This window comes from Anopheles cruzii, chromosome 2, assembly GCF_943734635.1.
Source record: "Anopheles cruzii chromosome 2, idAnoCruzAS_RS32_06, whole genome shotgun sequence".
Lineage (NCBI taxonomy): Eukaryota > Metazoa > Arthropoda > Insecta > Diptera > Culicidae > Anopheles > Anopheles cruzii.
This window is the reverse complement of record NC_069144.1, coordinates 35,858,032-35,881,648: the sequence shown is the minus strand read 5'-3', so window position 1 is coordinate 35,881,648 and position 23,617 is coordinate 35,858,032. Positions and strand designations below refer to the sequence as shown.

Sequence of the window (23,617 nt, the reverse complement as noted above, 5' to 3'; positions counted from 1 at the left end):
CAATTTAACAAGTTGTTTTATTCATGCCTTTCCGAATGTTTTACTACTTTATTGAGTCATTCGTGGTAAGCCCCGGTTACAGTTCCGCCTAGGAGTTACACGATTGAGGATCCCTTGTACGATGCATAAATATTTCGAAACAGATTAAAATTACTACGGACCAACCGAATCAGTGTACCGGACGGACATTTTCAACGCAGATTTTTCCTGCGTGTCTCGTGTAAACGATCTCTATCTGCTAAAGCAGCCGCCCATTTGACGCGGACAGCGGCTGGTTAATTTTGACAGCTGTCAGTAGACTTTGTGTTCGCTGCTTGCTCAAATTAGTGCCCAAAATCACATCAAGGAGCCACGGATTAATAAACTAATAACTCGAGTGCTTGTTGATATTTCGGTTCCCTTGCAAATAGTACCCTCGATAGTGTGCGGATCCTGGACGCCGCAAACCAAAGATGAGCACCCTTATCGGGTTCCATTGAGCGAAACTGAGGAAGGCTGCGTGAAGAGTGGACGATATCGTTCACATCGGTGAGTTTTCCTGCATCTTTGGAGTGAAGCTTTCCTTGACGACGTTCCAATATTCACACAGTAGGCCGCGTCGGCATCCTTCTTCTCGCCGGTGCCAGGATTGAGCACTTCCGCACTCTCTGAACGCACACACACACACACTACGGACCACAGAATGTCTCGCGGACCGGGGCCTATTCCGAACCGTTGGTTGCACTGTCCGCGCAAATCGGATACGTTGGTTGCGGAACGTTTTCTCGCATTCAAAACGCCGCTGAAGCGCGAATTCGCCGCACAGATGCCGCTCGAGTGTACCTTCACGCCGTCGATGCTGTTCGATCTGATGCGCCGGCACAAGGTGCGGATCGGGCTGTGGATTGACCTGACCAACACGAGCCGGTTCTACGATAAGCACGAAATCGAGGACAGCGGAAGCCAGTACATCAAACTGCAGTGTCGCGGCCACGGCGAAACACCGTCCAGGGAGCAGTCCAAAGCGTTCATCGAGATCGTGGAGGAGTTCATCCAAGGAAATCCGCTCGATGCGATCGGAGTCCACTGCACGCACGGCTTCAACCGGACCGGGTTTCTGGTCGTCTCGTACATGGTCGAGCGCATGGACTGTGCCGTCGATGCCGCCCTCATGGCGTTCGCGCAGGCCCGTCCGCCAGGGATCTACAAGCAGGATTACATTACCGAACTGTTCCGCCGATACGGTGACGAAGAGGATGCCCCGATGGCTCCGGAAATGCCCGCCTGGAGTTTGGAGTACGACGACGGAGAGCCATCGAATCAGCAACATCCGTACAGCAGCAACTTTAAGCCGCAGCAAGAGGACTTTGACGATGACCTTAACGAAGGAGAACTGCCACCGGGCGACGGCGCTGCAACTGGATCGAAACGGAACCACGAAGCAATGGGTGGTGCCGACAATGGTGGTGGTGGTGGTGGTAGCGGCGGCAAATCCAACGGTCATGGACCTCCGTCGAAGCGGAAGCGTCCCTCGTTCAACCCGGATGCCGTTTTCATGGAGGGCGTGCCGAACGTGACACTCGTCCATGACGTCAATCTGATCGGTCGCTTGCAGGAGCGGGTTCGCAGTATGTGCGGCAGCAAGATGCAGGGTTTCTCCGGTGCCCAGCCGGTTTCGATGGATATGCACAATATCCGCTACTTGACTGAGGCACCGTATCGGGTGTCGTGGAAGGCCGACGGAACGCGCTACATAATGCTCATCGCTCGCGCCAACGAAATCTACTTTTTCGATCGCGACAATTCCGTGTTCTCGGTTCGGGGAATTCGGTTTCCTACGCTGGAGGATCCGAGCCGCCACCTCACCGATACGCTCGTCGACGGCGAGATGGTGATCGACACGTTCAACCAGCAGCGCATCCCGCGGTACCTGGTGTACGACGTGATTTACTTGGGCAACCGCGAAGTGCGAAAGCTTCCGTTCCATCCCGATCGGTTGAATCTGATCGATCGCGAGCTGATCGGGGCGAGGACGAAGGCGATGCAGAAAGGGATGATCGATCGGCCGAAGGAACCGTTCGGTGTGCGGCTCAAGCAGTTCTGGGACATTGGCCAATCGAAGGCTCTGCTCGGGCCCAAGTTCACCGAAAAGCTGGGCCACGAACCGGACGGTCTGATCTATCAGCCGTCGCTCGATCCGTACGAACCGGGCGTGTGCCCGCGGGTGCTGAAGTGGAAGCCGCACGAAATGAACTCCATCGACTTCCGGCTGCTGATAAAGGAAGAGGCCAAACTGGGGATGCTGCCCCGGAAGGTGGGCCTGCTCTTTGTGGGCGGCATGGAGCGCAACTATGGCGAGATTAAGCTGACGAAGGAGCTGCGAAAGCTGAACAACAAGATCATCGAGTGCAAGTACGACGACCACGGGTGGGTGCTGATGCGCGAGCGAACGGACAAATCGTTCCCGAACAGCTACGAGACGGCCAAGAGTGTGTGGGAAAGCATTCGCAATCCCGTGACGGCCGATCGGTTGCTCAGCTTGATCGACAAGGAAGGGTTCCGATCGGACGCGGAACGCATGCCACCGCCGAGATCACAGTAAGAACCGCTGTGCGATCGCTGCAGGGTGGGTGGACCTATCTAACTGTTATCCATAAATGATGTTTATGTCAAATTTTTCTTTTAAAAACCTCAATAAATTAATTTTATGTTACCGCGCGCCCTGAATGTGAAGACTGTTGAAGGATTATTTACTTTTATTTGAATTTTGACGATCAGCTTCCGATACCCGCCCTCTTTGGAAAAAACAACAGCGGCGGCATGCTTTGTTGAAGCTGTTTATATGAAAAAAGAATTAATAAATGAATATCGCAACAAAGTAGCCAATTTTTGTATACAACATCAGTTGTCAACAAAGTCAACGGAAAATCGAGTGTTCAACGATTCGCGATATCCAACGCCAAATTCAGCATGGGAAAGCAATTTCCACTTACAGCAACGCGGCGGCTATGTTCGGAGTACAGTGTTTATTTAACAGTTAAATTGGAATTTATATCACTAAAACAAAATTAAAAAGTATCACCAGATCGTTCGATAGAATGTTTCACGTTTCACTGTCGTCATTCCGCGTTGTTCTGTTGCCCGGAACATCCCTTGTCCATTTCCGGCTCCTTGGACGTGGTGAGTGCTTGCTTTCTCGCTTCCCGTTGGCCGCCTGCTAACGCGACTTTTGTTTTCGATTTCACTACGTTCGTTTTCTAGGATTGAACAGACGGAAAGTGTGTTTGCACAGGTCGGTTACGTAACCCGTTGAAGTAAGTGTTGCAAACTTATGCAGTGACAACAATTGACCGCCATTAGCCGACCGGCACGGCCACGAGCAATTCCACGTGTTTAGCGAGCAGCTCTTTTCTAGCAGATGCGATAAAAGGGAGGCGCGGCCAAAAGCAAATTCCTCGTGACGACGACTATTCACAAACTGCTATCCTACTCCACTCTTTCGGTCTTCACACACAGAGTTGCCGTTTGCGCCATTCTATGTGCAGCACGGCACGACGCGCGCGCGCGCTGCTATCGCGCGTTCTGTTTTAATGCATAAAATTTCATAATTTAACTACACAATCATACGGGGTACGGTTCTGTCCGTTCTTACGGACCGAAAATAAACTACACAATCCACATGCATCCCGGGTCCTGGCTGTTTCACACTGTGTCTACGCGTGTGGTACGCTTTACATATTTCTTCTTTGTTTTGCTTGAATTTGTATGTTACACACGGTACTGGTACTGTTATTTCGTCTCTTTTTAATTTGTTTTGCCTTTTACTTGATGTGCATTAAAATGGCTTCCTATTGTGTCTGCGGTCTGCAGACATTCTTCACGCTACACAGGACGATATTGTCTGCTTCAAAGATGAGTTGTCCATGGGACTATGCATATTGCGCCACTCTACTAATGTGTGCCGGAAGAATCTACCAGCATTTCTCCCGTTTTAGGGATTTTTTTGCACTTCTTCATCTGTGTCCCCGGGACGCCCAGAAGCGATGTACCATCAACACACACCAGTTGTGTATTTTTTGCAGCAAATTGTGTAATCAATTACGTTTGTAAATATCACAATTCAGTTATTATTCATTTCTCGTCTATTTGTTTTTATATTTGTTTGTATCTCTGGGTATTTTTGTCCACTCTGAATGTATATAAAGATATACTCTTGCTACCTTTTCTCTTCCTTTTCTCGCTGAAACGACCGAGGAGGCTCGAAGCACAGTTTAGTAAATAAAGAAATATGTATATTTTTGTATATAGTTTTGTAATATACTCTTGCTACTTGGCGTGCCATTTGGTTGCTCCTGACGCGCGCGCGCGTAAGAAATAAGCATTACGTTCTGCATTCTCTGCTTTTTTTCGCAGGTCGATCGAATTGATTTGTCTCCACTCCTATGAATCCTGTGTTTGTTGTCCTTTGTTGTACACGCTTTTGTACACGCTCGTGTCCGATTACGCCCAATCCGTGCTGGATCGCGAAGAGGAAGCTGTGTTGTACTAAAGATAACAAATGCTGCTACTTTTGTGTTTCGCAATTAAATATTTCTGCCATCGATTTATGTTTGGCATTGGGTCACAATAGGACACGCTGAATACAGGTGGAAACGGCTCACCTACTGATGTGGGGCTGATTTGTGGGGGCCTCTTCCTTACGAAAATTTGGGAACAGAAAGAAACCAAATACTGTAGTATCCGTATGCTTCCCACGAGGGAATGCCACAATTTTCCGTGTTTCCTATCAACATTCTCTCTCTCTCCCTCTCACGCTATCTCTCTCTCGTTCACATCCGATTGGGAAGCGCTAATGTTTCCTGAAACCCACTTTATCGTTGCGGGTTTGAGCTGCTGTGAAGTGCGACCGCCACGTCATCGTAGTCCACTTCCGTTTCTTCCAGCTTAGCGGCGCCGCTGCATATGCGGCACTTGCAGCACACGATACAGGGAGCGGCCAGCAACAGCAGGGGTGAAGCGACGAGCAGCAGAATGCCGAACCCGGCGAAGATGCCGATGACTTGCGCCCGGTGCCAGACAACGGAGGCTCGCGAATGGCCAAGCTTATTTTTACACGGTCCCTTATCGTAGTGTCGCAGCAGAAAATCGTCCTAAAAGTAATGGGAACGGGATTAATTCAACCCCGCGGGATGTGGCTCGGTCGCAAACTTACGTCCAGACTAGCCAAGCAGTACCAGCAGAAGACATGCTTGCAGCGTTTGCACATCATCTGGGCGCAACCCTCGTCCTTCTCGATCGGCACGGTGCACATCGGGCAGCACTTGATGAGATCATTGTCGAACGGGATGCCGAGCACGTCCGCCTGACCGTCCACCGCCAGTCGGCGTGAGTTTTCCTCACACGACATCATCGGGTGCCACTGAAAAAAAGGAAAAAACGCCAGAAATTGATAAGTGACCACTGTTTATTCCGCTACTACCAAATCCACACTTACCGCTTTCTTGCAGCCGGAGCAAAAGTCCTCTCGGCAGGTGTGACAGTGTACGGCGCACGGCGAGGGCATGCTGGAGGACGACGGTGACAGGGGCACGATCCGGTCCGTGCAGGAAGACGAGGACGTTTGTTGGGTGGCGTTCGAAGCGGCACCACTACCGCCACCGACACGGCAAATCGTTTCGCAGCCCGCCTTCGGGCACCAGGTACGGAACCGATCCAGTTCTACCTCTGTGGACAAGAACAATGATTATTCGATTAAATGATGTGAGCAGAAACTTGTTGTATGTGTAGAAATCTAGTAATTTCCTAATATTTATATTTGTGATCGGGAGATAAAAAATTGTATGTCTGGATTTGTTGAGAGTCACCAATAAGCACTACTTTGAATAATCTTCGATTGCACGGAGAATGCACGGTCGATGAATACTTGATATTACCGTATTTTTCAATGTATAACGCGCACCTTTTTCCCAAGTTTTTTAGCTCTAAAATCTGGGTGCGCGTTATACAAGGGTAGTAAAAATTTTGTCTCCTCTAAACTTACAAATGTGCCCTTATAGGTACATTTTTATGGTCGTATTCCGTGGTAAACATCTGTCAATCGTGGTAAACATTGTACCAAAATTGTTATTTTCTGATCAAATGGAAGGAATAAACCTTTCAAATAAATGTTCAACCAATAAAAAATATTCAGCCGTTTTTGCTTTATAACCAAATGAAATCATGTATCGTTAAAGAAACACCCTGTAGTATGTCTTTTGCAATGTATACGCATTTTATCTTTAGTCTACTTTAGAATATTTATAGAATAATATAGATTTTTTTTAGATTATTTAGCATAATACATTATTATCATTGGGTATTTGTTGGATATCACATATCTGAAAAATGTACAATAAAAAACTTTTTTTCCAAATTTTTTCTCTTAAAATATGGGTGCGCGTTATACACGGGCGCGCGTTATACATTGAAAAATACGGTATTTTTTAACGCTGCTCGACGAAGCTGCTCGACCGTGCTGCTCGACTATTTGATATCCTTATGACGAGGTCGCTACATATGTTTCATATTGTGTTTTTGAAAAACGTTATGGAACTCCGTCGTGTTGCTGGCCGTTCATTTCATGCCGCGCGCTCTCAGACAGACTTAATTGAGAAGTCCCTAACCTGTTCACGTTCGTTCTCGCTACGTTTTCGGCTCCTTCAATCGTTGTTCTGCGTTGTTTACATTTTGAGCCGCAGAGTGTTCGCAAAACTGGATGCTGGATGCCCGGGGAGACCGTTGTCCCAATCCGGCGCGCGCAAAGGAGATGATGTAATGATTGCACATCTTTCTTACCCTTACGTTACGTGAGCTTTCTGTGTCTTTTCACACACAAAAATGTAACCCGCAGCTCTGACATCAGCACTCAGCCACAGCGCAATGGTGCCTCATAAAATGGTGCACCGTTTTCGCCATAGCCAACTCTTTGGAGTCTTCAAATGCAAACGAATATTTTACAAGCTGTGGTTCCGATCGCAGGCGGCAACGAAATTGGAAACAAATTTAGGAAGGGTCGGATTACATTTTTTAAAACGTGTGTTTTTGGGTGTATTTACCGAAAGCTACAAATTTTGCAAGAAGCCGGCAACCGGCCGGAGAACGACTAAAACCAGACCACGGACGGTCCGGCGCTGTTGACCGTCAAAGTTTCGGACGGTTTCCCGCTCGCTTCTGCCTCGATTAGCATTTAAAATTCATAATAAATATTCCACGACGACGGCGATGATGAACGCAATGCTTGAATTAATAATTTTTACCAACGGTGTCCCAGCGAGTTTTGTTGTGGAGTTCTTCAAAACAGGAATCGACAATCTGCCGGAGCGTCTCTTGTTGAATAAGGTATCCGGCTACCGGCTGCAGACAGACAGTTTTACCAATGGAGTGTCATGAACTGCTTAATAGAAGCTAGTAGCTCCTCGTACGCTGCGATCTGGGGTCTTCCAATAGAATAAGATCCTTACGCATTATAGCAATGGCCGGTATGAACTTTCCACTCGATTCGAACTCGATAGCATCGAGGTGACCAAACCAGACGTACCAAACGAGCTTTGGAGCTTCACTTTTACCACCCAAAAGCTGATGGTTTTTTAGGAGCGTAATCTCAAAACTAGCCAACACCCTTTTTAAATGGGACATGATGGTGTAATTCTCAATCCCAACAATGGAACAATGGTACAGAATTAAATTTTATACTATTTCTCCGGGCAGCACCTCTTAACGAAGAATAAAATGGTAAAAAGGTCCAAAAAATCCTTTCGGGTTTTGTTGCACTTTCACAACATGGCTCCACACCACACCGAACGGAAACCGGTTTTTTATGGCGTTTCGGGATTTCGACAGTTGGCACCGCAGCAGCAGCGCGACACTTTAGCGCCACAACGGCCGACCAAAAGTAAATCCCACCCCCCGCCGGTGTAAACGCGCTATTGAACGAGAATTCGAAAGCTATCAACAAAAAACCATGAGTCTGCAGCCGTGGGCGAGTGAAGCGTTTGTCACGTTCAAAAAGGAAAGTAACAATTGCAGCAACATGCAAAAACCCTTTCTATTTGGATTTTGTATCAAGACACCATTATTTGTACGGAATGGAATGTAAAAAACAGTTTAAAACACCAAAACGAAACCAAAACTAACCTAAAAAATTATAGAACTTATTTTGTTATATTTTGCGTTCTGCGTTCTCCGTTTCAGCGACTTACCTCTATTCAGTCGATAGCGATGATGCTTTTCCACCAGCGATGGCGAGGCCAGGTCGGATATTTCGGCCATCGTGATGATGCCCTGCGCGGGACACATTGCGTCCGGACAGGATACCTCGTACGCACCCTCCGATATTTCAAACTCGATGTAGGCCGTCATACACTGCGGAGAGCGAAAGAAACGTTTGATACGATTAGACCTAAGCAAACAACGAGTTCTTCGTTTCTGTTCTGAGTCACAGGCAGTTGGTTCCCACCATTACCGATCGGAGTTGTCTCTTGTAGTATCGATGTTAAATATTCTGATGAAACTGATTGATATAGCGCAGCAAGGACTGCTAAATTGAACGCTGTCAGGTTGACGGACGATACGCGGTGGAACAAAAACAAATAGAACCCGATCACGGCGTGGAAAGTGGCAACACTTCACCTGGCAAAGTTATCATTAAACGCAGCAATACCCGTGATTACCGATGCGCCAATCACGGTTCTGCCAGTTCCCTTATCCAGCGATAAGGGAAGGGCAATTAAATGCCCATACTCTGTCCTGTGTCCCTCCATTAACTCATTAATTCATTCCACTTCCAGCTGACCACACGTCGAAAGAGGTCCAAAGTCCGTCCGGTCGTGTCATAGCGTCTTTCCCGCTCCTACACAAAGGTTCAACAATAAATTCAAAAACCCGTCGCAACCACTAACTCTAAACTGACTCCATTTGTAAATCAAGATTGGTCACCATATTCCGGTTTTGGACTGGCAAACGTTTCATAAATGCTTTCGGTCCGCGTCCGCGGTCCACCAACCATTGTTTCATAAGCATCCGTCGTCCGTGTGTTCTGCTACCGCTGCTGCCTTGCTGTCTACTCCCGCGAGACCGTCCGATAGGTTGTGTGAGATAAACGTAACAAGGCGCCCAGCCAGCCTGGCGAAGCCCCCGGTGGCGACACCGTCGATCAGAAGATTACCGAAAACGATCAACACCCACTTGGCCTTCGGTGCCACGCGATGCCGATCAGCGGCCAGTAGCATTCATTTCGTGGCCAGCGGAGCTAATCGTGGGGAAGTGTGCCGATCACCACGAAGCAATACTACGTGACGCGCGTACTAGTAAACTTCAAACAGCTACCAAAGGTCCGCTCAAAACCCCTTTAATGGCCCCCAAAGTGCCAGGGAACTGGATGATGAAACACTTTGCCATTCACTAAAGCGCAGTGATCGCAGCGATCCGGGTTACGATCACTTCTTGAGCACACTATCAACACCACCGCCGTACACTAGGGAGAGATCGAGGCGAAAAGAAAATCACACAACAAACGAAAGAACGGCCTGTCAAGAGCACATGGTCTAAGAGAAATAAAAAATCCCACAGATAATCGTGGAATGGCCCATCGTCTAAAGATTTCAAGTGTTTCCAATTAAACACTGGACGCTGCGAGCGATCTCGAGTAGCAGGTTCGGTGAGTTTCTTAAAACTAGAACGCCCAATCGCGATTGGTGAAAAGTAGAACACAATTCTCCATTTTAAGACGTTCGCCCAAAAAGCAGCAGTCGCTCCGTGGAATGTCGTTTTATGAACTCTTATTATCATGGTGCACCCTAGCTTCCGCGAGATTGCTGTTTAATGATTTCCGTACCATCGTCACAGCATCCTGTATCGACCCGGGCACCGTTGGCTTCACCGCGGGATTCAAACGATGACTTTCCTTCCGACGCATTTAGGGCTGCTGCTGCTCCGTAATGCTAGACCACTTAGGGAAATTGTTTGGCCCCTCTCAGACGAGAGTAATGTGAAGATGCTGACTCCCGCGAGAAAACGGGCGCTCAACTTCCGGCGAAATGTGTTCTAATACAGGACCCCGAACCGGTAGCTTGGGTCTCCCTCCTTGGGAGAGTAGCGCCTGCTGAAACAACTCGGTTCTTCAACTTTAGCTTCTTGAAAGGAAAAAGTTATGGAGCATTTGCAACGGATGCGGTGGAATGAATATTCGATTAAGCGATTCGCGCGAAAACTCACCGAAACGCGCGCACCATACTTGACCGCCGATTTACGGTCCTTATCGGGAAGCAAAACAATGGAGCGGCCCACCCCGTAATGGGAAACCAAAACTGCACACCCATTGAAGCATGCCAAGTGGATCACGTAAATGGGAGAATTTATGGGCCGGCCTGGGACGGGTTCAGAAAAGTTTCATTGAGATCGTGCGGTACTGACTCATAGTCCTGGTTGGACGTGTGACTAAGGGACTACGAGCGACTCCAAGAGTTCGATTCATCGTCCTGAAAGTTTTGAAAGGAAGTACCGGAAGCCTATTTCGCACCATCTTCGCACAGTGCACGGAGCTCTTTAGCTCTTTTCAGTCGATTCACGTGCCCTACCAGCCGCCGACGTTTTAATGGTACCAGCGCACCTAGGGCCAACCACAATTAATCTATGGTGGAGCGTGAAAACTTTGAAAATCTACCCTAACCACAATCCACACCAAACAGTCACTCGTTTAGGGTGCATTGGCTTCTCTTGCACGACATGTGGGTATTCCGAGCCCCAAGTACGACAATTCTGCGACAATTTATTAACATAATCACCACTTTGGAAACAAGTTTTAAATATTTCCAAATTTACTACAAGCGTATAGCGTTCCATTTCGTAAATGTCAAAGGTTTTACTAAATGTTTACAACTTCCAGAATGAAGCTTTTTTACGTTTGAAAAATCAAGTAATGTCTAGTTTAAAATACAAACACTTGATGGATCACCCTATACAAAGCAGATTAATGCATCTCAGAAAGTTTACTTCAGAATGTTGAAACTTGAACCCAACGATTATCGTCGTAAAGCAAGCACCTTGTCACAAAAATCGTGGCACCTTGAACAACACTCCGGAAAACTTGATGCACCATCATGACCCACCGGAGGGTGGTTCATGGCATTCAGGGTCTTTCACGCTTGACCCGTGCACGTCCATGGTCGGCATGGCGATTGCAAGCACACCCAAAGGCCCATGCCCAAGAGGTCCCAGAACATTCCTGAATGTCCGGGTAATTCCGTTTCTTCTGGCCTTCGGAAGTATTTGTGGTATTCGTGGCACTGCAAAAGCTAAGAATTGTGAAAATGTTCACCTCGGTTAAAGGATACCACAATCAATGAGCAAAACTATGTGCAGTATGACATTGTGCAGTCTATAGAATTTGTGGAAAGCAACTAACGGCGGGCAGTCGGCCGTCATTGGATTTTAGGTTACGGTGGCAAAAAATGGTCGCCAAACGTGTGTTTCCCCAACGTGAGTTCTCTACTCACTTTGCACTTCGCACAGCCAACTGTGCTATTCACCCTTCGCCCGGTCGTACATCATTAGTGAGCTCGCGGTCATACTTCTTCGGCCGAGGAACCGGGCCCGGCCATCAAGTGAAGAACCATACTGTGCACTACACTTCGTGAAAGTGCGTGATGACCGAGGAATGGCTCCGCATAATGGCTACATGCGCCGACGGACAAAGAACTCGACAACGAACGAACACGAAGAGATTGGATGGAGCAGCTTGAAGATAGATGTGACGAGACGAGAATGTCTTTTCCCGCGCGGATCTAAGCAGCCCGAGATGCAACCACACGCCAATTTGACTGCACTCGAGTTGAGTGAAGTACATTATTGTTCTACTGTTCTAGATAAAAAAAATGGAAAATTTTAACAAGACATTCTTGGAAAAATGCTTTTAATATAATTTGTAACACACAACATGGGCGTCCAGCGGTTTTAACCCAGGTCAAATACTATGACGAAGACTCCGGGCAAATTGTATTCGCTATACGATGGCCATAAATAATTTAAATGCTTCAAAACCATGAGTGATACACATAAGCCCAAACACGATAGGTGATCGATTTTGGGCTCGAAATCTATCAGTGTTTCTGCTCACTAGCCGTTCGTAGCAGCTGCCAAATGATGCCCTACCGCGTCACTGTCACTCCCCCTGATGGGGCCATGTTTTGAGCCGTAGTTTCTAGGTCAGTGACGGGCTATTTTTATCCCACTTTTATGTGAAACGTGATAAGTCCCCTCAGGTTCACCTTGCCTGGTGGAGCAGAAAAAAACAAACTCCACGTGGTTCAGTTTCAAGGAATGCTGGAAACGTGAAGTGAACTCGAGAATAAAGGGGCAGTAACGTTAATTCAAGCTGCGGGCTTCTAAACGAGAATGATGAATAAGCGGAAGCTGGAGAAGAAAAAGCATTAAAAATGATCACCAGTGAGCCTTGCCAATGCGTTTCTTTAAGTCGCATTAAATGGTATTTTAAACAATTATTGGTACGTACTTATGTTGCACTACTTTGGTCACCAATGAAAGGGCTTCTTACTTACGGAACGGGGATACGGTTAAGTATGAAACGAAGGAACATTTTCCAACGACATAAGTCACAAGTGTAATAAAATGGGAACAGGGAATGAAAGCCAAACATAACTTCAACACACGGAGCCTCACACTATCCATTTATTTGCACTGTTGAGTGTTAAAAAGCGTTGCTTGGTTTGCAAAAACAAGCCTAAAGCATATTTCACTTCACAACATCAACATACATCAACATACGTCGTAATTTGTGTCCTAATGATGACCTAGACCCTATATAGCAGAAAATGTCAACTCCTCATAATGATAGTTGAGTTATACCAAAAATTCACCACTTCAAAGCTGCTTTTCTCACAATAAAGGATGTTTCTAAACATGTCAACAGTAAAATACCGTTCTTTTATTAAATTGACCTTGGTTAGGTGCGGAATATCCCTATTATTTTTACCAATAATACTCAAATTAATAGTTAATTTGCGGTCTTCATCTGTTAATTTGCGACATTTGGAGGGTTCAGCCAAATTACAAGCTCAGTAACACTAAGATGACTTTGATGAACACTAAGAGAATTCACAATTTTTCACCGTGCAATTCTCAGCCCTAATTTTGCGTTTTGAATATGAAAACATGTAAACTATCACGTTATTATTGCTCATAAATTTGAAAAATGTACTCTAGTTGCTTTATTACCGAGCAAAACAAAGGAAAATAGTGTGAATAATTGAAAACTTCAAGCTTCCAACTTAAACTAAACTTGTTTCCGCCGTGCTCAAATTGACCTATGGCAACAAATGGCCGCATCAGTCTACTAGATTACATCTAAATGTCATGTTATCACCCAAATTTTGCTCCTCATCTAGTATTCAACGTCTCAATAAAGGCATTCAAAAAGAAGACGTACTCATATTTTCACATATTATTCAAATGTTCAGGAGCTAATCTTCTTTTCGCCATCCACTGTATTATCAACAGGCACATATTAACAAACAACTATTTCTGAACGTTTGAACATAAAACACAGTTTGACAGTCGACTACAGTTTTACATTAAATTTTTGATTTGTTTAGTTTGTACCGCATTCACCGAAAACAACAAAGAATCTTTGCAGCGAGAGTGTGGAAGAACTGTAAATCTGCAAAAGATTCATTAGCGTCCGCCTTAAACGGTGCGACGTATCCAGAAACTAGCTACTCCACCGTAGTGCATAACGGATGCATTCGGATACACCTTTTCGCTCGTTGCCCACGGGCCCTTAAGCCATCGGATATTTCCTCATTGAAGGTGTACCTAGAGGTAAGCTGTCGCATGTCTCGCGACTCGCGACGCTCGCCACAAACACTGTTAGTGGCGGATACCGGTTTATCGGCCACGCACTGTTCGCGGGCGAACAACAGTTATATCTCGTGCGGGGCGAAACTTCCGGAAAAGAAGGGAAGCGAAACGCACAGAGGACACCGCCGCTAGTTCACTGACATATGGCCGGGGAAGGGTAGCCTTGGTAAAGACGGCGACGGAGGCGCTCGTCGAGTCACTCGGCATCTAACAGCTCGAGGCGATCGTGCATCTCGGTTGGAAACTTGCAACAAACCTCGTGAAATACACAAATGATTTGACGTTTCCATTTGAAAATTCGGAAAATCCTGCATGCAAAAGTTTCGATTCCCTGGATTGCACGATTTGTGGAGAATGCTTCTGGGATGTCGGATGTGGGATCCCTCCTTTTCGGACTCGACCTACGGTTATTCCGAAAACAACAGCATAAAACGTCTGGGTTAAGATATTGTCGGTACGATTTGGCGTGTCACAAAACAACGGTGTCGGTGATGTTTCCCGGCGCACAGGTTTAACCCCGTTTTTCAGATATCCCATATCGCAGTTTTCCTTGGAGGAGTTTGAGAGAATGCTGGGAATTTCCGGTACTGTGGGATAGTTTTGTTGGTTAGTTAGTTTCGGGTTGGTGCGCTGGGACTTACCTCGGTGCAGAACGAACACGCACACTGCGCTATTCGGGTCAGGTTCTCGGCACTGAACTCGCCAAGGCACAACTTGCAGGTGAACTTAACGGTTGGCGTAAGCGCGGCGGCTGCAGGTGTAGGACTGCCCAGTGATGGAACCGGGACGAGCAACGTCGTCGCGGGAGGACTAGCGACAAACATGATCGTTTTCGACGAGACGCTAGCGGCAGCGGGACTGCCGGAGCCGTTCGGTGACGAGGATGACGACGACGAGTTCGACGATGGCGTAGAGGACGAGCAGGGCGACGAAGCCTCCGAGGAAGAGCTGGACAAAGAGGACGAGCTGTGGCTGGTCATTAGCCGCAGCAGGTTGCCCACGTGCTTTCGCTTCGACCCGGTGCCCGGACCGTCCAGTTTTTTACGCACCCGCGACCCATCGGGATGTGAGGAGTTGTTGGCATCGCTGGCAGCAGCGGCAGTCGTCGCAACCGGAACGAACGCTCCGTTCGACGCGTTAAGCGAGTACCGCGAACCGGCCGCGGCCAGCGAGAGAAGACTAGAGCAACGGGAACAGGTTGCGACCGACGCACAGTTTCGCAACCGGTTCAGCGGCCGGATGGGCTCGAGGGTTTGCGAGGCCGAGCTTGTCAGCGCCAGTACCGTTTCGCACTTGCGGAGGCCCCCGCTGGCGGCGTTCGGGCTTCCGGGTACTCCGCCCGACCCGCAGTGACCGGCCGCCTGGCTGTCCAGCAGCAGCAGGGGCGTTGTCTTGGGAGACGCGAGGCTACTGCAGCTGACGTCCCGCTTCAGGAGCGGCACCACCGACCACAGTTTCTGGTGAACCGACGACAGCGAGGTGGTCGAGATGTTCAACCGGCTGCGCTCGAAGTCGGCCAGGTTGTGCTCGGACGGGCTCTTGCTGATCTTGATCTCGGGCGAAGGTAGGAGCGGCGGAAACGGAGCAGCGGCGGGGGCACTCGGAGGGGTCTCCTTGGAAGGGCGGCGGCCGACGAGATTTTTCAGAAATGCTTCGAAGCGACGCTTGCGAGGAACCGGGACGCCCAGCGACCCGGCATGAGGACTGCTCTCGGTTGTGTGGCCTACCCCGACGGCCCCTCCTCCACCGCCGCCACCTCCATCTGCGGAGGGCACCGAGGCCACCGAGGATGATTGCATCCAGCTCGACGGACGGCCCCGCCGGCCCGGGACGGACCCGAGCGACGTGGGACGCGCGGCTTTCGACGGCACGATTTGAGGCGAGTGCTGCTCCAGCAGGGACACCGACTCTTGTGTCCCATTGACCAGGTGGTTCCTTAGTCCAGCCAGGTTGTGAATGATCGAGGCAAAGTCCTGCGAAACAGAAACAGAACACAGTGTAAACGACATGACGGGGAACTTGTGTCAAACCATGGGCTGGGATGTGGTTGATTCTTCGCAAATGTCATATTCTACCAACGAAAAGTAAAGCTTTGGTCTGTTTGAAGGCATAGCCCGTGGAACTGGAGAGAGGCGTCCATCAGCTCCCGACCTTGCACAAAGCCTGGCTACAGACTGATGACAGATTTTTCTAAATATAAAATGCACCCAAATCTATAAGTTATTACAGTTTGAAAGGTATGTTCTACCTCGTCCAACCGTTTCCAATTCAAGAAAAATCGGATGACAGATTTAAAAGTTATGTGCGTTTGTGGCTTAGTATATCTAGGCCCGTGTTACAACAGCTTAAATTGCTGGAATGACGTCATAAAATGAATCTCTCATAGTCAATTTGGGCTAAGGACCTAGGAAACAGTCACACGGTGACAGATTAGGCGAATACGGAAGGGTGGTCAATGACAAATTATTGTTTCGTTCAGAAACTACTTTACGAACTCGTGAGGAAGTGCATTGTCGTATGACAAAAATATCTGTCTATCGACCGTACATTCTGGTCGTACTCGTGAAATTTTTAACCAAAATCTTTTTAGTACTTCTAAATAGTATTTCCTGTTGACCATTTCACCTTCAGGAACGAATTCCTTGTGGATTAAACCCAAATCATAAAAAGTGATCAACATTGTCTCTATTCTTGACTTTTGTTTCAGTTTGGTTTGTTTGTTTGTATGTTTGTTTGGACTTCGTCTATATCATACAAAACTCGTGCTGTACTCATACACTCATAACCATAAACTTGTTGTAACAAATTATAGGTCTCAGTGCACGGTTTACTAAATTTACAAACAAAATTCATATTGGTTGGTTTGTTTCTCTTTTTACTTTTTCAACACATGTCATAAAGCTATTGACCTCATAAAGATAAGGAACGTACCTTTCAAACTAAGTTATTACTAATCGATATGGCTGCATTTTATGTTTTTAATAATAAAATCTTGTTATTGGTATCTCGACATACTTTGTACAGGGTGCGCCATAGTGACCGGACCACAGTTTCAATGTCAAATAACTCCGCCATTTTTCTGTCCATTTTGACAAATGAACAAGATTTATTTAGGGCATACAATGTCGTTTACGGACAATTCACTCAGAATACAATTTCGATCAAATGACCGCCTCCATTAGACACACCAAAACCGGGCCTTTTTCTGGCATTATTCATTGTTTTCGACAACATTTCGGGCTTCATAACAGCAGTTTCCGCTGTGATGTTACCTTTCAGTTCTTCAACGTACGGCGCTACAATTTCAGCCCGTTTTTTTTGAGTAAACCGATCCATAACTGAAATTTCATAGACTGATGTTTCAGAATCTGGCTGACCAAATCAACTAAAAAAAGGCGGAGTTATTTGACATTAAAATAGGTCCTGTAACTATGGCGCACCCTGTATGCTGTCGAGCGTCAAGTTTTGATGGAGTTGAATGATACAATCATGGAATCAATTCCGATTCGTTATCAGTGCTACGATGCTTGATGGTGCCTAAAAGGATTGGCAGTGTACCTTTCGGAAATCTCCAGCTTCGGAGTCCTCCTGCAGCGTGTCGTATCTTGGCGCGTTCCAGGAATGCCGGAACTTGGTCGACGTCGTGTCACGGCGCCGTTCCCGCTGGACGCCGGTCTCCGTATCGGCCGACGGTTCCTCCGCTATCAGCGCGCGGGTCGTACACTGTGTTCCGCCACCGATTGGCCACTGTAAGCTGCGACGCTTCAATTCACCAAGCTCCCCACCGAACGGGAGCACCCGGCGTCGCAGTACCACCTTCGGCACGGCACAGTTTTCCGCACTCGGCCCCGCGGCCGCCACCACACACGACGGCTTCCGGCCAGTGCTGTCAACCAGCGATGTGTCCTTCGCGCGGAGCGTTACCGCCGCCAGCAGGGGACAATTTTCGTCGACCTGATTCAGCTGGTTCACTATCACACGCTTGCGTGCGGCCCGCGAACCCCCGGTGTACTCCTCCTCCACCTCCTCCTGGTCCTCGTCCTCGTCGGACGACGGACTATTCACCCGCACGGCGACACTTTTATCGCCGGTGGCCTCGTCACTCGAACCGCCGTTGGACGTCCGTTCGCGCACACTAATCGCAACCCGCTTGCACCGGACCGCCGCGCCGCCGTTCGGTTGGTCCACGAGTTTCGTGCAGTTCCTTCCTCCTCCGACCGTCGTCGTGACCACCGTCGTAGCCGGCCGACTCAGGCTGTTACCATCACTCGAGACGCGCTTCAGCTTAATGAGCTTGTTGACCGATGTGAACGTTTCGCACAGCGAGTTGCGGCCACTGTTGTTGTTGTGGTGCGGGTTGCTGGTCGAACCACCACCACCACCACCACACGCGGACAGTTCCTCGTGCGTGTCGCCGCCGTGGGGGCGCCTCTCGGACGTTGCGCTTCGCCGGAGGCTCAGATTTTTCACCAAAAGCTCACTCAGATCGCACGAAAGTGTCTTCAGCGACGCGGTACGGTTGGCTTCGGCCGTCAGCAGAAAGCTCTCCCTACGCGGCCGGTTCAAGCGACCGTCGCCACCACCACCGCCACCACTCGCACCCAGAACGGACGTTGCACCGCTGCTGGTCGGAGACGTATCAACACTCCGGCCAACGGTCACCGAGGGTCGCCGAGGGGCGAGCGTGGACTGCAGTAGCGGAGATGCCACCATTGCGGGCGCCGCAGTCGAAGTCATCGTCGCGATCCTCTGACGTGGGCACCGTTAGCGTATCCTGCGTTGGCGTTTGTTGATCTTCGCCGGTCGGTGTCGCGGTGCTGCTAGGAAGCGGGAAGGAAGTTACGAACACTCTCGTCGCAGATTGAGCCTGAAATTGCAAACAGCGAAAAACGGCGAATTAGTGGCGAATGATTAGAGCGTCGTTCGAAGAGCTACGGGGGACACGCAATGTGGCACAATTTATTGATGCTCCCATGTATGTTTCAAGCAAAGCAACGGCTTAGATTACAGTATCTTGACTTGATCTTGATCAGGATCTTGATCCGGAGACGGATCTTGATGCGTCTAAAACAATCATAAGATAAACAAATCATCAATCAATCATCAATAAACAAATAAAATGAAATACAACAATTATGCATTAAAATTTTTAAGGAAGGATTTTTTAAGGAAAGGTCTATTGAAAAACTTGAATATATGAAAGATAAATTTAGTCTATTTTCAAATGTTTACGGAAAAGGATTCTTAGGAATTGGTTGAGGTTTAGTTAAATCACCTAAACTTCAGTTGATTAAATTTAATTAAAACATCAATGCCTACTCATTACCACAACACAACAACGACTACAATCACCAATATGATGGGAAAGGTTCGGTACACTGAATAAAACTGCCAACATGCAATTCCGGTTTGCTGTTACACCGCAGCGACTCGAGAAAATCGTCACCAAATCAAATGAAACATATCAACAAGTGAATTTTGAAGAAAACTATTATTATCCCAAGCCTAATCAATGTATTGTAATAAGGTAACTCATCTGTACGTTGGAAACTTACCATGGTGAATGTAAGCCTGCGAAGAACACGTTCCCAATCAATTTTATCCGGCTCCTCCGTGCGAACGTTCTGAAAAGATAGGAAAACAACAAACACATCATTTAACTGGCGCCCTTATTATGCCATGTCTTCCTTAATCCATTAAGCGACATTTGTCTCTAACAAGCGGAACAAACGGTTCCGCTTTTCCACTGGCCGAAGCCTTCGTAAATTTCCATGCCATGTCAACAAACACCGGGTGTAGGGCAATATTTTGTTCCTACGACGGTTCATCCAAAAATAACAGTAAACAAGCCATAACATTCATCTGCAGACGTTACCTTTTTCTGTATCTTTTGACACAGGTGAGGAATATGTCAGACCGCGACGCCACCACAACCTTTTACGAACCATTTCAAGGGCCGACTGGTTGGAGTGCGCTATCATCCCAACGACCACACAGTCACCTGGTGGTTTCAATGCGGAACTAATAGAGTGAGGTACACATACAGTACTGTCCACTACATCCGTCTAACCGGTACAGGTCGAGAGGTTCCCGTACCAAGGGCAAAACGACGCCCCCGAGAACGGCGACTTGCTACCAGCTCGCCGTAGAGAACTCGATAAGAAACCGGCGCACACGGGACATAAACACTGGCGCCCCCATACGCTACTAATGTTGTTGATGCTTTAAACGAATCCGATTATCCGAAATCCGTTTTGTAGCCAAAACGGTCAAATAAGTGATGGGTTAAAACAACAACAAATGACCAATCGGGACCGCGAGCTTGAGAAATGGAACGCGGGAGGCCCTATTTTTAGTCCGATTGTCTCTCGGCCGGCCAGCCAGAGCGGATGTCCTCAACCTTCGCTCGGTTGGGCGGTGGTGCTCGTTAGGAAGCGCGCGGCGTTCAATATCACGGCCGAGGTCAGTTCGTAATTTATCTTTGCCAAGGCGACGACGACGACGACGACGACAACCGCCACTGTATCTCGGGGGGAAGTTGAGCCGCTAGGGCCACCCCTCACGTTTGTCGCTGATGTCGCAATGGATTTGCGCTCCAACCGGGGGCTTAATTAGACTGGCTGCTCGGAAAGCCATTCCGGGCGATGGAATGGATGAAAAATGGCAGTGGGAGGCCACCGAGCGCGTTGCTACATGACCCTACCCTATCTTTACACTCTACTAGGTCTATACGTTGAGAACCGGACTGTTTTTAAAACACAACAATTTGTTTATAAAAATTTTATGCAACTTTCTATTTAATTCGAAGTATATGCAATCGCTAGCTATACATTTCTGCTATCTCTCTGTTAATTCATGGATTCCCAGATGAAAGAATTCTTCGACTTTTTAAGTAAACTAATTAGTCATTCCATTTCGACTTCCTCGTAGAAAAACGAAAAGCTGCTTAGCCAATACGTGTCCCATCGATGAAAATGAATGATATTCGGAAAGAACCAATTCTGGTGAATAACGCGGGGAGGAATAGCAGCTCCCATCCAAGTGATTTGATAATATCCTGAAACATTTTTTCCATTTTTAGGCGCCTGGTGCTTGATTCCACGGCCTACTAGGCGCCTCCATTGTTGATAAAAAATTGGCTTTTTGGTTGTTTTTTGATCAATGCATGGTTCAAATAGGGCATTTGTTATCAGTAGCGATCGGAATTAACGTTTCCATAAGGTTTTAGGAGCTTGTGAAACACCACATCTTTCTGTCCCATCCAGAAAGTCCGTTTTTTGGAGTCCTTCGACGCTTTTTTTTGTAAAGTCAAAATCGCCATTTTGAATTTTTTTAAACCACTTAAAGCATTGCGATCTTCCAAACACAAGTCCCGACAAGCATTTGGTGCGATTCCGAAGCAGTTTTCTTCAAGAGGAGCAGAAAAATAATAATCCCCGCAAAACGTCATTTTCAGGCACAAAAGTTGACATAGTTTAACCCTTTCAATGATGGGTTGCAAACCGAAATAATTTATTTTTCGACCTGAAAACATTTATCTGATGTCGAAACAAGGTAATGATGAAGGAACCGCTAAACTGGGAAGTCCCAATAGACAGGTACAGCCATCTTTTTAACAATCCGGTTCTCAACTCTTAGACCTAGTAAGTGATATTTCTTGTCTGTAACTCTTCCCACCAGGTGGCGCCTGCATCATACTTTCCCAGGACTCCCATCTAATCTCCGGCTCCACTCAGCTGGAGCCAGATCTACCGGGCTGTGTATAGGTGAAGCGTTTTTATTGCATCTGATCGATCTCCGATCGATTGACGTGCTGATTAATGACCGATCAAATGTCGGGCAACACAGCAGATTAGTGATTAATGTGTCGATTATTGAGCCGATCCATAACCGGCAGCGGCATCGCAAGAAGTTCCACGATGGCGGCAGCCAGAACCCGGAAGCCGTCGCCTATCAGTTCCGGTTGCCGTTGTCGCCATTGAAGCGCTATTTGATTTGGGTTTATTTCTATTTCCGCCATCGTCAAACGCCGGGCTCCCGGGCCTGGCCGGGCCGGGCCGGGTGTTTTCAGAGTGGAAAGAGCAAAGCCAAACACTATTCCGCGACGGCGCACCGATATGGGTGCAAATATTGACCGGGGCTCGCGCTGAAGGTCCCTCCGGGAGGCTCGGCAAACTTCGGAGGGGCACCACGTGCCGGCCGCGGGGCAAAACAGGCGACCCAAGGTCGGGTGGTAGAGTGCGCGCGCACGGTGCACCGTCCTTGGTGCACTCTGGCGGTGCATCATCGAGTGGGACGTGGGACGCTTATGGGTGGATTATGGGCTCTTGGGGGAGAGATCAGTACAAAATGTGTGCTTTAGGGCCATCCGCGATGCAGCGAGAGAGTTGCTGACGTCGGCGAAAGTACCACGGCAACCGAGGGCTGTGTCTAAAACGCGATAAGCTGCCGGCATGCCGGCCACTGCGAGAGCTACTGACGTCAAACGTCACCTTGCAAACCTAAACCGGGAGATACGGACCGGTCAGCAGAGTGCAGGTCGCTTCCGTGCGTAACGTGTCATCCTCTCTCCATGCACTTGCAGGCGGTTCTAGCGCGTAATTGAATAATTCCCGAACCAAGGTTGACGATAAGGGCTTTGCGCAAAAAAAGCAGCGACAAAACATAATCGGCAAACAATAACTCGCGGTGCACAATCGGAATTGTTGTAAATGTGTCCAATTACAGCCACCAATCCACCAACAGCAGGTGACAAATTCATGCTTGTGGCCTTCGCTGAAACGATGGCTTTGTGGTGCTCGGACACGATCGCGGGACGCCTTTCCGCGGGTTTTCTGAGTGGCATCATTTTGTTGTTGCGTGCGGCCGTGGGCGGAATGTGAAACACGCAAAGCATCGCTCGCAAACTTGCGGACGACGCCGATCAAACTTTATGACGCTCCACGGGATGTTTCATGAAGAATTTAAATTAACAACGATCCCTATACGAACCCGAGGATTGTTCTTTGTAGTCGGTTTCTGCACCTCTTCGGTCCTATTATTGTGTATTTCCGAAAACAAAAAACTGCCAAAGAACTTCGACTCTCTCTCTCTCTGTGTTGTTCGCATTCCCTGCGTTGAGTGATGTCACCGTCAACCGCCTCCAACCAGTTAAGGGGGCCGACGTCGTGACTTTGCGCTGACTCTGAAATCACGACGACGATGCACTCTCAACAATCGTCGGCGACACATTAAAAGCCCTGCTTAATGACGGGGAAATAGATACATGCCCGGGAAGAGGGCAAGATAATTGCGGGTCAGTGCGCGGGTATGCGGTCTTTATTGGCGGGCAAGTGCCTTGTCGTCCATTTGGCCAGGTTCCTGATAAGCGTGCGTGCGGTGGGATGGATGGTTTGCGTATCACTTTGCAACTTTTCTCCCCCGTTGCGGCGCCCGATGGCACTTTAATGCATTTTCGAAACGTCTCTCACTGTCACCGAAAATATTCGAGACAAATTGCTGACACCGGTCGGTGTCTGACCGCGACAAGAGCGGAATGGATCCGGATACCGGAGAGAACGGATTAGCGTGGTGGCGTTTAAGTTAAGGTGATTTTGAGTTGACGCTGAGTTGATGGAAGCCAAACTACAAATGTGCCCCGAACAGTAATTTCTCAAAGATCTGGAAGCTCGAAAAGTGAGTGCCACACAAATGGACAAAAAGACAACTGGGAGCATCGTAAAGTTAT

At 48.0% G+C, this 23,617-nt stretch overlaps 2 protein-coding genes across 3 annotated transcripts; one reads left to right on the top strand and one right to left on the bottom strand.

The window, feature by feature from the left end:
* Positions 1 to 358: 358 nt before the first annotated feature.
* LOC128277853 (mRNA-capping enzyme) lies at positions 359 to 2,687 on the top strand. Of its 2 annotated transcripts, none has more exons than XM_053016434.1 (2): positions 359 to 528; positions 593 to 2,687. In XM_053016434.1, the coding sequence occupies exon 2, from the start codon at positions 683 to 685 to the stop codon at positions 2,579 to 2,581; it is 1,899 nt and encodes a 632-aa protein (XP_052872394.1). In that variant the 5' UTR covers positions 359 to 528; positions 593 to 682; the 3' UTR covers positions 2,582 to 2,687. The 2 variants fall into 2 exon arrangements, with proteins under 2 accessions (XP_052872394.1, XP_052872393.1); XM_053016433.1 differs by having other exon boundaries at positions 590 to 2,687.
* A 305-nt stretch (positions 2,688 to 2,992) lies between these two features.
* Positions 2,993 to 19,494, bottom strand: LOC128269521 (uncharacterized). The gene is made up of 7 exons (XM_053007010.1): positions 19,446 to 19,494; positions 17,449 to 18,757; positions 14,532 to 15,863; positions 8,217 to 8,379; positions 5,474 to 5,703; positions 5,192 to 5,398; positions 2,993 to 5,129 (listed from the first exon to the last, which is right to left on the bottom strand). The coding sequence occupies exons 2-7, from the start codon at positions 18,625 to 18,627 to the stop codon at positions 4,851 to 4,853; spliced, it is 3,390 nt and encodes a 1,129-aa protein (XP_052862970.1). The 5' UTR covers positions 18,628 to 18,757; positions 19,446 to 19,494; the 3' UTR covers positions 2,993 to 4,850.
* Positions 19,495 to 23,617: the final 4,123 nt, after the last annotated feature.

Coding starts and splice junctions, on each gene's coding strand:
- LOC128277853 (XM_053016434.1), top strand. CDS start 683: ATGTCTCGCGGACCGGGGCCTATTCCGAACCGTTGGTTGCACTGTCCG.
- LOC128269521 (XM_053007010.1), bottom strand. CDS start 18,627: ATGACTTCGACTGCGGCGCCCGCAATGGTGGCATCTCCGCTACTGCAG. Junction 8,380..14,531: donor CGTGTTCGTTCTGCACCGAG/GTAAGTCCCAGC, acceptor CGCTCTCCGCAG/TGTATGACGGCCTACATCGA. Junction 5,399..5,473: donor GCTCCGGCTGCAAGAAAGCG/GTAAGTGTGGAT, acceptor CCTTTTTTTCAG/TGGCACCCGATGATGTCGTG.